We start from the raw sequence: 15,836 nt of genomic DNA, 5'->3' as shown, positions 1-15,836 counted from the left end.
TGCAGTGTGCAAGGGGTTGAGTGCGCCATAAGAATTTCCGACTCTCTTGAAAAGCAAATCGTTGCAGGGTCATTTCCTCAAACCACATCCACCTGCCCCACACCGGACAGCATATGGACATCAAGTGTGGGACAGGTAGAGACACAGCTGTCTTAGTGGGCACTGTTTCATGGCAAGCAAGACTTGCTGTCAGTGCTGATCAGCTGACTAATGGTGACAGCAAGCCCTGGTGCGATTGGCTGTGCTGCAAAAGTTTGCAAATGGAACTGCTCAGTCAGCCCGGACACTGAGATCCAGCTCCGAGGGCCTTTTGGTTGTCCCCTCATTGTGAGAAGCGAGGTTACAGGGAACCAGGCAGAGGGCCTTCTCGGTAGTCGCGCCCGCTCTGTGGAATGCCCTCCCATCAGATGTCAAGGAAATAAACAACTATGACTTTTAGAAGACACCTGAAGGCAGCCCTGTATAGGGAGGTTGTGTGATGTTTTACTGTGTTTGATTATTAATTTGCTAGAAGCCGCCCAGAGTGGCTGGGGCAAGCCCATCAAGTGGACAGTATATAAAGAATAAAAGTACGGTCATACCTCTTGTTACGTTCAGTTCAGGTTACATCTTTTCAAGTTGCATCCCACGGCGACCCGGAATTACCGGAAAGGGTTACTTCCGGGTTTCGCCGCTCGCACATGCACAGACAATGACGTTACGCGCATGCGAAGAAGTGGCAAATCGCAACCCACGCATGCGCAGACATGAGTTCCATTCTGCTCATGTTGCGAACAGGGCTCCGGAACAGATCCCGTTCGCAACCAGAGGTACCACTGTAGTATTATTATTATTATTATTATTATTATTTCACATGACCCAAATCACCAGACGTTGTCATGTTGGATGACTGATGGGCTGGCTGACCCTCCCACCTCCATTGGCCAGAGCCCGCTTTCTCCTCCTGCAAGCAGTTTCAAAATATGATTTACATGTATTGCAGCTTGAATTAGCTATATAAGTTCCCAGATACTCCGTTTTAGAAGTCAAACTAGCTTCCAAGTATGAAAAACATTGAAGACAGTACTCTGATTACCGAGGTCATGACATGTGAGTTACAGCGATCCGGCTACAAAAAGGTCCTATGGCAAGGATCCTAAGGAGATGCATTTTCCTTCTTTGAACAGCAGGTACATTTGCCATACTTTTGTCATACATTTGCCTGCTTTGAAAGTCCTCTCAATTTCAAAGTCATTTGCCTTTGGAAGTTGCTGTTTGAAAAACATAAGGCCAAAATCCCTTTGGGTGCACAGAAATAGTTGCACCGTTCTTTGGATTTCAGCCATGGAGGGGGGAAGAAAGCCAAGGATTAATTGCTTAGAAAAATCAGAGAAACACAAATATGCCTTGGATCTCAAGTTTCACCGGGGGCGGGGGGATAATTTTCTTCAAACAATTATATGTAATCACTTTTTTGTAAAGCTTTATTGGAGTGTTGTGCATTTTTACCTTGCGAAATTCATCTAGGATAATGTCAAACTTCTGTTTTTCATGTACCGCTCTAGCTGTGTTTGTTCGATCAAAAGGTTCTGGAAAGGTTAAAAGAGCATTACCAGTGATGTAGCTTTCACTAGGGTTTGTTTGGTGTGTTTTTTTATTCTAAAGCAGCAGTCCTAAAACTATTCACTTAGGAAAAATTACACTGGAATCAACAAAGCTATATGAAAGTATAGGATGGTGATCTTACATTTACTATATTTTCTGAGAGGGGGTAGTCAAAGTGAAACATTTTTCCACTGCAGTTTATTTTTTGCATTGCAAGGGCCATAATCTGAGCAAATCACAAAACCCTAGCAATCATGAAGTTGTGTTGAGTCGTATGAACATATTCCTCTGCAAACTACAATTTCAGTGAACAATTATGTACGCTTATCTTAATGAAACTGATACTAAGGGTTAGATCCACCTTACGGGAGTATTTTTTTCAATTTTAGTAGAAATTATTACTTGAATGAAAGAATGCAAATAACAGCTGCATGTTTCTGAGAATCTCCAGCCTTTGCACAATTCTTCAGGATTCTCTCAAATACATACATGTTTAAAGCAATTATCAAAAGGAGAGAACAAGCAAAAACCACACCAAGAGGTGAAAAAGAGAACAGACTACACAGCCTCAAGGCAGCTTTTCTGGCATAAGGCAGGCCACTGCTAGGAAAACATTGATTTCTTTATATGATTTTTTACCCACTTTTCACGGCACCTCTGTGGAGGAGGAATTCTGCAGCTTAGGGACTGCTCTTCCAAGCTGCAACCCTCAGATGTCAGGGGGTAGGAGAACTACTCAAGGGCCCCACCCACCCCATAGCATCTGAGAAGGTCTATGGGTAAGGAAGCTATCTTTCAGAGGACTAGGTTGTTCCAAGATGAAAAGTATGAAATAGTCATAGAGTATTTAAATTATGGTGAAATATCTCTCTCACAATACTCAATACACAGCAGGGAATGATTCCGTGGATAAATCAGTCTCTATTTTTATTCTGTCTTTGTAAAAACAACAATAATAGTGAGAGGCTTTGTAAGAATGGTACAAGCGTTAATTGAGTAAGAACAATGACGTACTGACAAACTAAACATTGTATCTTTATGTAGTGGGGCTGTTCACACTTAACACCAAACTATAGTTTAGAGCATGGGTGGTAGATGCTGTGGACTACAACTTCCATCAGCTTCCACTAGTTGGGTTGTAGCCAACAACATTTGGAGAACACCACATTGGCTACCCCTAGTTTCGACTTATGAAAACAAGCTTTGGGCTTCCATGCACCCATCCTCTGAACATCAATATGCAATTTCCAATCCCCACGTACAAAAAACATTCATTAGCCTGCTTGGACAAAATAGCGAATGTATGCTTTGCAACAAACCAGAAATTGGCATTGCATTTAAAAAGCCCTAATACTGCTTAAATGTTCTCAGCTTGCAGCACAACACTCTTCACTCCAACAGATTATATATGTATAACAGTTAAGTTACAAAAAAAGCTTCAAAATTTACCTTCTACACAAATGAACTTGTTTCTCCATTCAACACCGTCAGGTCTTGGAATGGCCTTGGCTTCACGAACTGAAATCATTTGACTGCTCCAACTAGCAAATGGAAAACAATTGTAATAAACTTTTACAATTTGGGTTTTTTAAAAAGCTATTGTGTAATGATCTTTATTTATTTGGTAAGCACATCACTTTGAAGCAGCTCATAAGAATGGAAAATAACCTAGAAATGCCACTGTGGCTGTTGTAGGTGGCAGAAATCAGGAAAAGCTGTGCTTGGCTAAAGTTATCAGGGTCACAGGGAAGATCTATATAGGACCAAGTAAAAATTTGGAAGATAAGAAACTGGACCTCAGATCTTGGATTCCCCATTTTTGCTAATGACTCCCATTAGCAAAGTTCCAAAGGGGGGGGGATGTAGGTCAGTGAAAAGAGAAATGTTATAGCATCATTTGGCTTATATCCCAACTTGTCAATAAATTTAAGGGGGGAAAAGCTAAAGGAAAGAGTTATGTAACAGAATTAAGCAGATCACAGCAGACAGTAATACCATTCCGCTGCACTCTGAACCAAGCTAACCATTTTTTTTGCAAAATCCATCTGGCTTCTAAAAATCACTGGAAAAAAACAGTTGCTTTTTCAGCACAACAAAAAAGCCCAAATATTTATAACTGCCTTTTGATATTAAATTATTGAGGCCGATATATGTATGCACTTGGGGAAATCAAAGACAGAATAGCATATTTTGTAATTTCTTCGCTAAGTGGGCATGTAAACACTTCTGGTTTTATGGACACCTCCAAAAAATTTCCAGAACTATTGAAGCTATAAGGGAAGCAATGCAAAAATTATGAAACTGAATGGAAGTCATAGGGTTATCCAATATGACAATTCTTTGCTCCAAGCTCTACAAAAAAATGGTCGGGGTGGGGGGAGAGGAATCCAGAACTTTTGTTGAGCAATTATTTCATTGGAAATAATGGCTGCAATGTTTAACCTAAAGGTACCCCTCTAAAACATATAAAATACTCACTAGGAGAACCCCCTTCATTATAAAAGGCAAGGAAGAGAGACGAAAGGACCACATATTGCAAGAAACAACCACAACCAGGGCAGCAGCAAGACTTATCCCAATAACGGTTCTGGGAGTAGTAGAAAATCACCATTCTACACGCAGAAAAGCAAATCTGAATGCCAGTTTGAAAGCTTTTGAAAATTTAAATCCATGTATATGAATTGTTGTATGCACTTGATATATCTAATACTATTCATTCTGAGTTGCTGGTCAATCTAAGCTTTGCCACAAGAGAACACAGCAAATCCATACTTATTTTAGTTTTATCTATCAAAATACAGATTAACCATAGGTTGACCTTAAATCTGAACTTGGTAGTCTGTTATGTAACTAAAAACGAACAGCTTAAAAGTAGGAGTTTTCGAAATGTCCCACTGAGACATTTTAAACAATTTTACACCATGAAAAATTCAAACTAATGGGCAGTTAAGACTGTGCATTATTGTAAGACGGAGAAGATTTATGAAAATGTTATTACTGCCTATTTTTCTTCCGAAATGTTCCATGTTGCTTAATAAAAGTGCAATTGCTTCATAAAATTTAAACTTTGCTATTAAGTGGCAAATATTTAAATTTTTATCTAGAGGGATCCTTTAATCTTAAACTCCCTCTCACTGGAGATATGCATGACATTTACACCAGTAACTGCTTTGCTACTCATTGGTAGCTGCAAAACCTATCACCTTCCCTTAACAGTATAAATGAAATAGGACATTTAAGAATGTTTGCAGTCAGAAGGACTTCAGGAAGCAGATCATTTCCCCACTCCCCTACAGAATATATTTCTAGGATATGTTTAATTTAGCTAGCATTTTCAGTAAAACAGAAGTACAGTATTTGCTTAAGACATCCACAATTATGTACTAGTCAGTAAAAACAGCATTCACCCAAATTTAGTTGTGCGGAATAAGTGAAGCAAACGTAATCTTGAATTTGTATTTACAAATGGTACTTTTGATAGTGCTTTGCCAATTCTACTGTAAAACTGACTTCCATTCTATTACAGTGCTCGGCATTATTTCATCCTGCTAAACCAGCTGCTACATAGTCCTATGGTGGCATATATATCTCTGAACAGCAGGTCCATCCCATAGGCAGATCTTGCTCAGTACTTAAATGCACATGGGTACAACTGTGAGAAGGTTTTCCTTTACAGTCGTACCTTGGTTTTCGAACAGTTTAGTTCCTGAACGTTTTGGCTCCTGAACGTCACAAACCCCGGAAGTGACTGTTCCAGTTTGTGAACTATTTTTGGAAGCTGAACATCCGACGGGGCTTCTGATTGGCTGCAGGAAGCTCCTGCAGCCAATCAGAACCTGCGATTTGGTTTCTGAATGTTTTGGAAGTCGAACGGACTTCCAGAATGGATTCCGTTCAACTTCCAAGGTACAACACTCCCTGACTCCATTTTGGTAAACTATGAACTGCAGACCGCCAAATTATTGGTGATCTAAGTCCAAGTACCCTCCCACTGATTTATTAACTTTTCTTAGATTGTGCCGTACATTTTTAACCTCCCTTTGCATGTAAACTATTAAGCCACCCAGCCTTAGCCTCTCACTATGTGCATTTTTACACATGGGCATTTTTAAAAAAATTAAAAAGGAAAGCATTCCCTACCAAATGGAAATACAAGACCTTTTAGTTCATTTGTAAATTGCAACCAGCGCAGAACCAATTAGAACCGCCAGAGCAAAGTAGGCAGATTAGGCTTCATTAAGTGGCAAGCTGATCACTCACTCAAATTCTGTAGCATAGTATTTCAGGAAGCCCAGCAACAGGTCTCCAAGTGTTGACTGGTTTTTTGAAAGGTAAGGAGGAATGGTGCATGGGGCTCGATGCACAAGGTGCAGCTGCATAGTAGGATCAAAAGATTCCTGTAAAAACAATAAGAGACAGAGAGACTGATGCTTAATGTGTCTGTGTTGTGGTGCTAAAATCAGTTAATATGTTACTGAACATGCAAAAAAAATGAGGCCAAATAAGCCCAATTCAACCTGTAGTACAGTGGTGCCCTGCAAGACGAACGCCTCGCAAGACGGAAAACCCGCTAGACGAAAGGGTTTTCCGTTTTGGAGGCGCTTCGCAAAACGAATTTCCCTATGGGCTTGCTTCGCAAGACGAAAATGTCTTGCGAGTTCCTGCGGGGTTTTTTCCCTCCCCCCCCCCTTTTCCTAAGGTGCTAAGCCGCTTATCAGCTGATCTGCTGATAAGCCGCTTAACAGCTGATCGCTAAAAGCCGCTAAACCGCTAATAGCGCTAATCCGCTAAGCTGTCAATGGGCTTGCTTCGCAAGACGAAAAAACTGCTATACGAAGAGCCTCACGGAACGGATTAATTTCGTCTTGCGAGGCACCACTGTACTCGCTTCCAACTAACATGCAGTTTGGAACAATCGGAGAGACTTGAAAAACTCAAACTTAATTTGCAATTTTTAAAAAAGAAATCCAGATCTGAGCATATTATTGTCAGCTTATTTTCAAAACATCATGTTTGACTGTGCAATGGGTAAAACAGACTGCATCAGCATTAGAAGAAGAGCCAGGCGCTGAAAAATATAACTCTGGTAACCGGAGGATCAGCTTCCTAGCCTCAGAAAGATTCTCTCTCATCCATCCCAAGCACAAAGCTAACATCTGCAAGAAATGCCCCTCCCTGACCCTTTTGAGTGCTCCTCTGTCTGTATCTTGCATATAAATGTTCTCATCTGTAATACAAAGGAATGCCACCTCAGCATATATCCTTCTATTTTGCTGATTTGCAGCATGCAGGGAAGTTGGTTTTAAACTCTATCAGGTAATTAAAAGATGCCCATTAAAATGAAGGGGTAGCACAAGGAACGGTGCAAAGCTTTTGCTTGCTAAACATAGGAGTAAGTGTTTTGGAGAGAACAGAATGGTAGACATGGACCAAGGAGATCTGAGTTCCTGTCCCAATCAGCCATGAAGGTCAGTAGGTGGCCCTGAACAAGTTACCATCTCTCAGCATATATTTACTTCCTACAGTTGTTGGGCTACAGTGGAAAATTGTTGAGTACACAAGCCTGAGCAGCCTTGAGTTCCAGTTGCCTCACCTCAAAAAGAATACCGTAGAATTCAGAAAAGGGCAACCAAAATTATCAAGGGAAGGGAGCAACTCCCCTAGGAGGAAAAACTTGCAACATTTGGAGCTTTTTAGTTTAGAGAAAAGGCGAGTAAGGAGGCAATGTGATAGAAGAGTATAGAATTGTGCATGGCATGGAGGAACACTAGGACTAGAGGATCTGCATTGCAGCTGAATGTTGGAAGATTCCAGGCAGATAAAAGAAAGTTCTTCTTCACACAGTGCAGTTCAACTGTAGAACTTGCTTCCACAGAAGGCAGTGGCAGTTGCCAACCTGGGGTTTTAAAGAAGATTAGAAAAAAATCATGGCAGATAAGGCTATCCAAGGCTGCAAGGCATAATGGCTATGATCTTCCTCCACAGTCAGAGGCGGTTTGTTTCTGAATTCCAGCTGTTGGAAACCACAAGAGGGAAGAATGCTCCTGTGATCAGGTGTTGCTTGCACCTGGTTGGCCACAGGATGCTGGACTAGATGGGCCATTGGTGTGATCTAGCAGGCTTTTTATTGAGAGAACGGCGGAATGCAAATGTACAAATTTGCCCCTACAGCTTGACTCCAAAACTGGAGCCCTAATATTAGAAATGTGTGTTGAAAGTTTGACAAAATTATACAAAATACTCAACATGCTGGCAGCCGTAAGCAGGGAGAGGATGACAAAGGGTATCTTCTTACTGATAGGGCTAACTTTCTGTGTTGCTTTAACACAGGCCTTGCTGAGGTTTTACTGAAAAAGGTGAAAGGATAGTACAGTACCCAGCCTTTTCCCCACTCTAACAAACCCAAACTGCATAGAGTAGATAAGGTGAATTAAGCAGAAAAGTTCATCAACGCTATTACACATTGACAAAGCAAAGTAAAACCATGTTATTCATTCTAGATGCAAAAGACTTAGAAATATTTATTTTGTTTGCCCTCAAAGTTATCAAATGAGTTCCATCACTAGTCACATCTTACAACTGGAGAACTATAGCCAGGAGTACCAGCTGAAGCCCAGGCACAGACAGTATGCATGATGGGACTCAAATGCAGGTCTCATAACTTTGGGAGGATTATTGCCTGGATATCCTTCTTTTTGGGCTCCCCAAGAGCATTTAAGACAGCCATTGTGGGAGCAAGATGTTTGAGTAGCTGGAACTTTGTCTGGATCCATAGGGCTTTTCTTACATTCCTATCATGTACCAGAAATTTAGCGAAGTTGGGAAGTGATAAAACTCTACTTAAATACTTGCCAGAAAAATGCAGTTACATCTTGTAATTGCCAGAGGTACACAAAAGTAACCAGAAATAGGCATGTAGTCCTTGTATAAGGATTTACAAGTTTCCCAAGATCTGTGGGTGAAATCCAGTTGTGCCCATACATGAGTAAAACAGATTTCCACAATGAGACTTCTCCTTCCTCTCCAACCCTCTGTAGCTCCCCTTCTCCTCTGAAGAGTTAGGGGACCCTCTGGAGAAGATGGGGAACACAGGGAGAAGAGTGGGGAGGCAAATTCTACTGGAACAGTTCTGAATATCACTGTTACATTTAACTAAACCTAAAAAAAGACTTTGGTCAATGCTTCTTGTTTTCTGTAAAACTAACTGTTAAGTTCATAAGCCCATAGGAGAAAAAAGAACTGCCCATGATAATGGCATGCAACCAGAGCATCACAAGACCTATGATTGCATATTAACTTAAAGTGCACTAGTGCAAGGCAAATGTTTCAGAATCAGTACATGTCAAGCAATGCAGTCTGCTCAAACACTTATTTTTCTGTCCACTATAAAGGAAATGAGTCTCAGGCTCATATCTGCTATCACTGAGCAGAATATAATGCCTGGTACAAAACCATGTTTACCTGGGATCTTCCTGAAACTGCTCTAAAGGGTAGTGACACAAGAGGCAGGAGCATGAGACCAACTCCCCCTTTCATACTGAACCTTTTTGTTTTTTAAAACCGCTTTACAGTGGTACCTCGGGTTACATACGCTTCAGGTTACAGACTCTGCTAACCCAGAAATAGTACCTCGGGTTAAGAACTTTGCTTCAGGTTGAGAACAGAAATTGCACAACGGTGGCGTGGTGGCAACGGGAGGCCCCATTAGCTAAAGTGGTGCTTCAGGTTAAGAACAGTTTCAGGTTAAGAACAGACCTCCAGAAAGAATTAAGTACGTAACCAGAGGTACCACTGTATTCACTAATTTTGTAATGCAAGTATCAGCTCAATGACACAGCAGGTATATAACCCAAACCTTCTGACTACCTGAAACTTACTAATTGGGTGTTTATCATACTCTGGCACATATGCATCTGGTATGTGTATTCCAAAATCTCACTCAGTGCTCAACTGTAGATGTGGGCCCTTGATTGTACAGTATATGTAAAAGAAACCACTACCACGAAAGTATCACACCCTAAATAGCCAACGTGAGGGGGAAAGAAACAAGAAGAATGGGAAGTTGTGCTTACTTTGGATACAAAATGCATCTTGTCACTAGGCTTTGTATAAATGCTATTTTCTTCTTATTTATTAAAACAAAACATTGTGTAAGCGGCTCTTGGAACACCAATTGGCCACTGAAGAGCAAGATATACAATTTTAGAAATAAAGCACATGATTAGGAGCTACACCAATACATTGGCCACAACTCCCATTCATTTCAATGGAAACTGAACAGAAAATGATGTAGCCAGGTTATGCTCATAGGCAACAGTGTTTAAAAATAGGAATTTTAAGTTACACAGTAAAGTGTAACCATACAAGTGTGTGGTACTAGCTACACTTAACTGATATGTGAAAGTCAATTAAGCATTAAAAAACTGAATCTTAAAAAGTCAAGTGACATGAATATGTAGTATTAATTACATTTAGAAAAATGGTAAAACAAAATTTCATATTTATTGCAACATTGTAAATGAGCCATGAAACTATAGAGTACAGTAACTAAGTAGTTACTAAACTATGTAATTTTTAAAAGTGCTGCATTAACACTAACCTAAGACATGAGATCGCAAGAAGACAGATAAATCTGCTTACTCTAAAATGTTACCATATGTCAGAAAGTTTTCCGCTGTTCCTTGCTAGCCTTTAAAAAAAAAAAGCATGTAACTGCTGATGTTAATGTCTAACTGTGTATGATCAGCATTTTAAAAAGCAGATTCTCAATATGAGTTGATAAACTTATGCAGAGAGTGTGGATGCTTTACAGAACAGTTTGCTCAGCACAATTTTAAATAAGTAGTAGGTGAACAATATGGTGAACAATATATAAAGGTTTGATTCCACACAGATACATATACATGACAACAATAGAAAATAATATATTTTTGTGGTCGACAGTGGCTATCCACTTGCGCAAAGCAACTTCTAGTTTCTCTTCTCCCCGCTTCCAGTCCCTGTGTGGCCCCAGATTTTAGGGACATGTGGGAAGCTGCTGGGAGAAGGAAGGACAAAAGAGCCCCACGGCATGAATGGACGCCTGCTTCGACCTTCTCACCCTTGAAACTAAAATACTGTTTAGTTTAAACCTCTTCGCTTTGGCATGCATGCATGACAAACTTTTTTAAAAGACGAGTTTCTCTTGCAGCATAGGGAATTACTTTGTCAACACAAAACTTTCCAACACCCATTTCAATCCACCCTTAGCCTCTCTTGTTGAACAAATCGTACAGCATCCACAACATGCTTTAAAGAATGAAATTAAGGCATAAGCAACCTTGCTCATCTCTTATTCTTGCCCAACTGAGCCCCAGAAGTCATTACTGTGACCTATGAGGGGGCTCGGTTATAAGCTGCTTCCACATTAGCCCAGCTTTCCAGAACTACCATCCTTTATTTACTTACTCTGTCATCAGCCTGCTGTCTTATTGTCCTCCCATGTTTCTCTCTCCACCCTGTTCCCCCCCCCCCCACGGCAGTATCTGATGTGGGTGGGTGTGGGAGAGAGAGAGAGAGAGAGAGAGAGAGAGAGAGAGAGAGAGAAAATGTAATTGCAGCTTCAGTCAGGCTGGTCTCTTAATTGCATCAATGTCAGTTCCACTTTCTGAAAGGGGAGGCTTTAATTACATTTCCTCTCCCTGGCTTTTTTTAAATAGCAAAACTGTGCTATTTCAGTAAAAACAGAAAAAGAAAAAAACGGGGGAAAGGCACAGAAGCCAGTAATTAATTCCCCACTAATGGGAACATGCATTGGGGCACTTAAGAGACTATGCTAATGCTCCAGCTGTGATCTCTCACGTCATCAAAAACCAGTCAGAAGGGGAGGCCCTGCTTGTGCTACTCTCAATGGGCATTTGTTATGGGGATGTTACACGTGGCTGGGCCTTCTCAGTGACAGCCCTGCAGCTGTGAAACTCTTTGCTCATGGAGATTCTGTTATCCCTCTGACTATGGCCACTCAGGCAACCATTCTATTCTTTGTCACATAGTAAGCACGCAGGTGGCGCTGTGTTCTAAACCACAGAGCCTAGGGCTTGCCGATCAAAAGGTCGGCGGTTCGAATCCCCCATTGTTCGGTCGCAGCTCCTGCCCACCTAGCAGTTCAAAAGCATGTTAAAGTGCAAGTAGATAAATAGGTACCGCTCCAGCAGGAAGATAAACGGCCGCCCCCGAACTGAGCCGCCCAGTGACTCTTCCACGGCTCCAGAAATTGCTTCTGTGCATGCGCCAGAAATTGCATCTGTGCATGTCTGCGGCACCGGAAATCGCTTCTGCCGGAAATCGATATCCGGCGCCAACGCGCCAGTCCGGCCCACAGAGGATCTCCGTGGGTATGAGCCGGCCCATGTCCAGTAAGCCTTGCTGACCCCTGTGTTAGGTTTTACTTTCCTGTTGTATTTTATGTTCTTGATTTTTACTTGCAAACCACGCAGAAGACTTTTGTCATTAGGTGGTATGTAAATATTGGAGATAAATAAATAAATATGATTTTAATTATTGTTGTTAGCCATGCTGGGCAGGTTATTATAATAAGCAGAACCAAAACAGCTGGCCCTGCAATTAAAACTTAAAATTGACATTAGGATGGACCTTTGCTGAATGGAACTTACTTGTGAGTAAATACTCCAGAAGGATTCTGCTCCAGGACAAGGGAGCTACTACTTAATGTATTACTATATGAAGTGCACCTCCATTTTAATTCCAAACTCAGCTAATTATGGGAAAGAAATGCCTCAGCAGCACTAAGCAGCTCTAGTGTGGAAGCAAGCTTATTAATTTCATTAGATTCTGTATCCATTTATGCATTATGTACTCCTAACATATACCTACAGCACTCACTTGTATTGCTTAACCTTCTGGCCTCACTTAAAAGAAACAAATCAAACATACCCCTAATCACTCGGCAGACCGCTTAAATCATCTGATGAAGTGAGCTCTGGCCCATGACAGCTTCTGCCACAATGGATTACTCTTTAAGGTGCCCCAAGGCTCTTTGTTGCCTTTGCAACCACACACCAATATGACTACCCCTCTAGAATGTGAGACAATTATTTCCCAAGTGTCACGCCTCAATTACTGCCATTCACTCAGCTGCTCTGTCCCAGAAAGCCACACAACAAGCGCTCTGGGCACTGAAGAATCTATACTTGAAGGTCAAGGAGCACACTTTCCTAAATACATAGCAAAAGATACTTTATGTAACAGCAATACCTTCCAAATATATGTATTACCTGCGCAGATTGAGTGAGCTGCCTTGGAAGAATTCCCTAGATACTCCTAACAGGTTACTATGTTAGCAGTAATAATGTGAAGAAAGTGTATCTCATTGTTCAGCAGTCTGGGACACAGTGGCCTAGATCTCACCAATTTAGTCATGTGAGCCCCCACTTGAAGTCTGAAATAGTCCAGACATAGATTTACTGCCTTGGTCAGATCTAGGCCATTATGTTGGGACATTTTTCACCTGTTTCACAGCAGATTCTGTTTGTTTGTTAAACCCTTACAGCATAAATTTGTGGCAAGTGAGCTATTCTAGGATAGCAAACACTCCGCTGCACATTTGCCCCAGGCATGGTAAGAAGATCTAGGAGGGAGGCAAGCAATCTCTAATCATGCAAAGTGAGCCAACTTAACATGATCTTGAGGCATGCAGATGATCTGGAAAGAAGGCCAGCTTCAGGAGCATGTGAACTACAAGACCACCAAAGGCAAATGGGCTACAGAGAACTAAAATCCAGAACAGTACCAGATAATCGTGGCATGGCACTGACATGCCCTATATGCAGAACAGAAAGGACACAAGTCTGATTAAGCGCAATGTGCTTCACTCCTAAGTGCACACAGTTAGAAGCAAGTCCCAAGGAAATAAATGGGTCTTACTTCCTAGCAATTGAACCTGATCAGAACTATTCCGTAAAAATTTAGCTTGTATGAAACAAAAGGGATTGGGGAGGGAGCCAGACTGCAAGGGGAACTTTCTACAAACACGGGCATACAGTGATGGCTCACTGCACAAATCTAACAAGCATGGTCATAGGCATATTTTGCCATTACCCAAATTTAAAAGCAACATTCATATTGTAGATCATCCATTTTTAATAAACATATTATGTAGTAATTTATAAGAAGCACTTACTGGGTAATTTTTTTGGAGGGATGGAAGGATAGGTTCAGGTAGGGCTATAAAAAAAAAGTTTAAAGTCGCTGTGATTCATGTACTTCACAGAAAACAACATACCAGCTACACCAGTGGTGTGAACTGAAGGTCTAGAATTAAATGCTTAACTCCAAATGTTAATTGCTAGGCCTTTAAATTAAGCAAAATTACCTTTCATAAGTTTGTGTGAAACTTGGTTAACCATTCTATAATATGAAAGTTACTCATCTAAGCCAAACTTAGTAATATATTGCTATTTGGTGTGTTTACACAGGGTTTTATCTAAGGCCATGTGGACATTTTTCACTATGAAGGCAATGGGAATTTGTTACAGAACACAGGCTTCTGAAGAACAAATGTAGATTATTATCTATGAAAATGCAATGATTCTTTCAATACTACCTATTTCTCTGGTTACAGAAAGCATAGTCTGCCTCCATAAAAACAGTCACGGTTACTAAAAAATACTAAATAAAAAGGAGTCTTCCTAATTATTTACATCTTTTTGCAATTCCTAACAAAATCCCAAAACCATGTAAATACTGAGGATACTGCCTCATAATATATGGCAACGCCAAAAGGAGGATGGGAAAAAAGCTTTCTTCCAGCTGAATTAACTTTTACAAACTTTGGCTGAATGACCATTCTGTCCCAATTGCTCCCCTTCCGTAACTGAAATGGGCTGGCATTTTATTAACTCTTCACCAAATGAAGATAATCTATACAATTGTACTGAGGCAGCAATCTTATAAACTGGAGTGTCAAAACACTTAACTGGGTCTCTTAACATCAAAACACATAACTGGAAGACAAAATAGTAGCTACAGAAGTCACATTCTGCTATATCCAAAAATAGTTTGCAATACGATACATTAGTGCTCATGCTTTCTCATTTTTTTGTGAGAAAGCATGACTGAATAATGAAGTTTAGTGTTTTTTCTAGTGCATTTAAGATCCACCCTATGTTTTTAATCCTGGAATTCAATACATTTTGCCCAATTTATGGCACACCACATCCAGCTCCTTAAGAACTGCTGTAATTCAGAAAGTGCATACTTACCAGTTAAATTTGCCAACATATGTATTCCAATTGTATAGTTATTATAGACTGTGTGGTCTAGAATGGGTATAAAGAAGCTGTGGTCTTCCAGATGTTATGTTAAGGCATTACATCTGCCTTAGCCATTATGGCCAAACATCAGAAATGATTTGTTTTAGTCCAGCTAACATCTGGAGGGCCATAAGTTCTCCAATCCTGTTTTTAAATAAAGCTAATAGTGCTCATACCAGCCTCTTCTAAAATAAATACTTGTCCACTTCCTAATTTCTAATGGAAGCTTCCACAATAACAAGGTGAACAGAGGCTGAGTACTAATACATTTATGGGATTTCTATTTTTTTAATCTTCCAAATTTCCCATTTTATACAGCAAAAGAACTTCCTACCAAAAGCAAGATCTGAAAAAGTTTAATATTTTAATGACAGTTTGGAAGCTTCAGCTGGTGCAGAACAGCAAGGTGGTTTTAGCATATTACACTGATCCTGGCCCAACTGCACCCGCGGCCAATTAGTTTTCAGTCCCAATTTCAAAGTGCTGGCTTTGACCTATAAAGCCTTAAGCATCTTAGGACCACAATACCTCAAGGTCCACCTCTCTCCATATGAATGTACCTGGACCCTGAGATCACCCTCTGAGGCCCTTCTTTGTGTGCCTCCTCCACGAAAGCTTCAGAGAGCGGCCACCAGCCCATTTGGTTTCTATGCTGAGTGACTAGAAAGTCTTTGCCTCCTGCACATCAAGCACAGAAGTGTTGTAGACAAGTGGTGGAAAGATAGAGCTATCCATAAACTAACAAGGCTTTGCCTCCTGCACTTTCAGCATAAACACAAAGTGGGAGTGCGGCCCCTGGACAAGGAATTTGGTGGGATGCCAATTTCAAGCTTGCTTACTATGCCGCATGGGGGAAAATGGTGACGTCCTCCCCATTCTATACGGAGCCCAGAAATGCAGAAGGCTGTCAAGGGCAGAATGTTTTGTTTCTCTTCAAGAAGC

The 15,836-nt window shown here is 40.8% G+C and overlaps 1 protein-coding gene across 4 annotated transcripts in view; it reads right to left on the bottom strand.

Moving 5' to 3' along the window:
* The window catches only part of TENT2 (terminal nucleotidyltransferase 2), a 33,209-nt gene that overhangs the window by 1,932 nt on the left and 15,441 nt on the right, over positions 1-15,836 (bottom strand). For all 4 annotated transcript variants that reach the window (XM_081881211.1, XM_081881213.1, XM_081881212.1 and 1 more), the window contains exons 11-14: positions 13,763-13,806; positions 5,845-5,981; positions 3,034-3,125; positions 1,489-1,568 (exon numbers count right to left, since the gene is read on the bottom strand). In XM_081881211.1, coding sequence (XP_081737337.1) covers positions 1,489-1,568; positions 3,034-3,125; positions 5,845-5,981; positions 13,763-13,806 — 353 coding nt within the window. The remainder of the gene's footprint in view (positions 1-1,488; positions 1,569-3,033; positions 3,126-5,844; positions 5,982-13,762; positions 13,807-15,836) is intronic.

Source organism: Podarcis erhardii (genome assembly GCF_964252035.2).
Source record: "Podarcis erhardii genome assembly, chromosome: 11".
In the NCBI taxonomy this organism is placed as follows: Eukaryota; Metazoa; Chordata; class Lepidosauria; order Squamata; family Lacertidae; genus Podarcis; species Podarcis erhardii.
The sequence above is the reverse complement of the archived record's forward strand: the minus strand, read 5'-3'. Positions and strand labels throughout refer to the sequence as shown.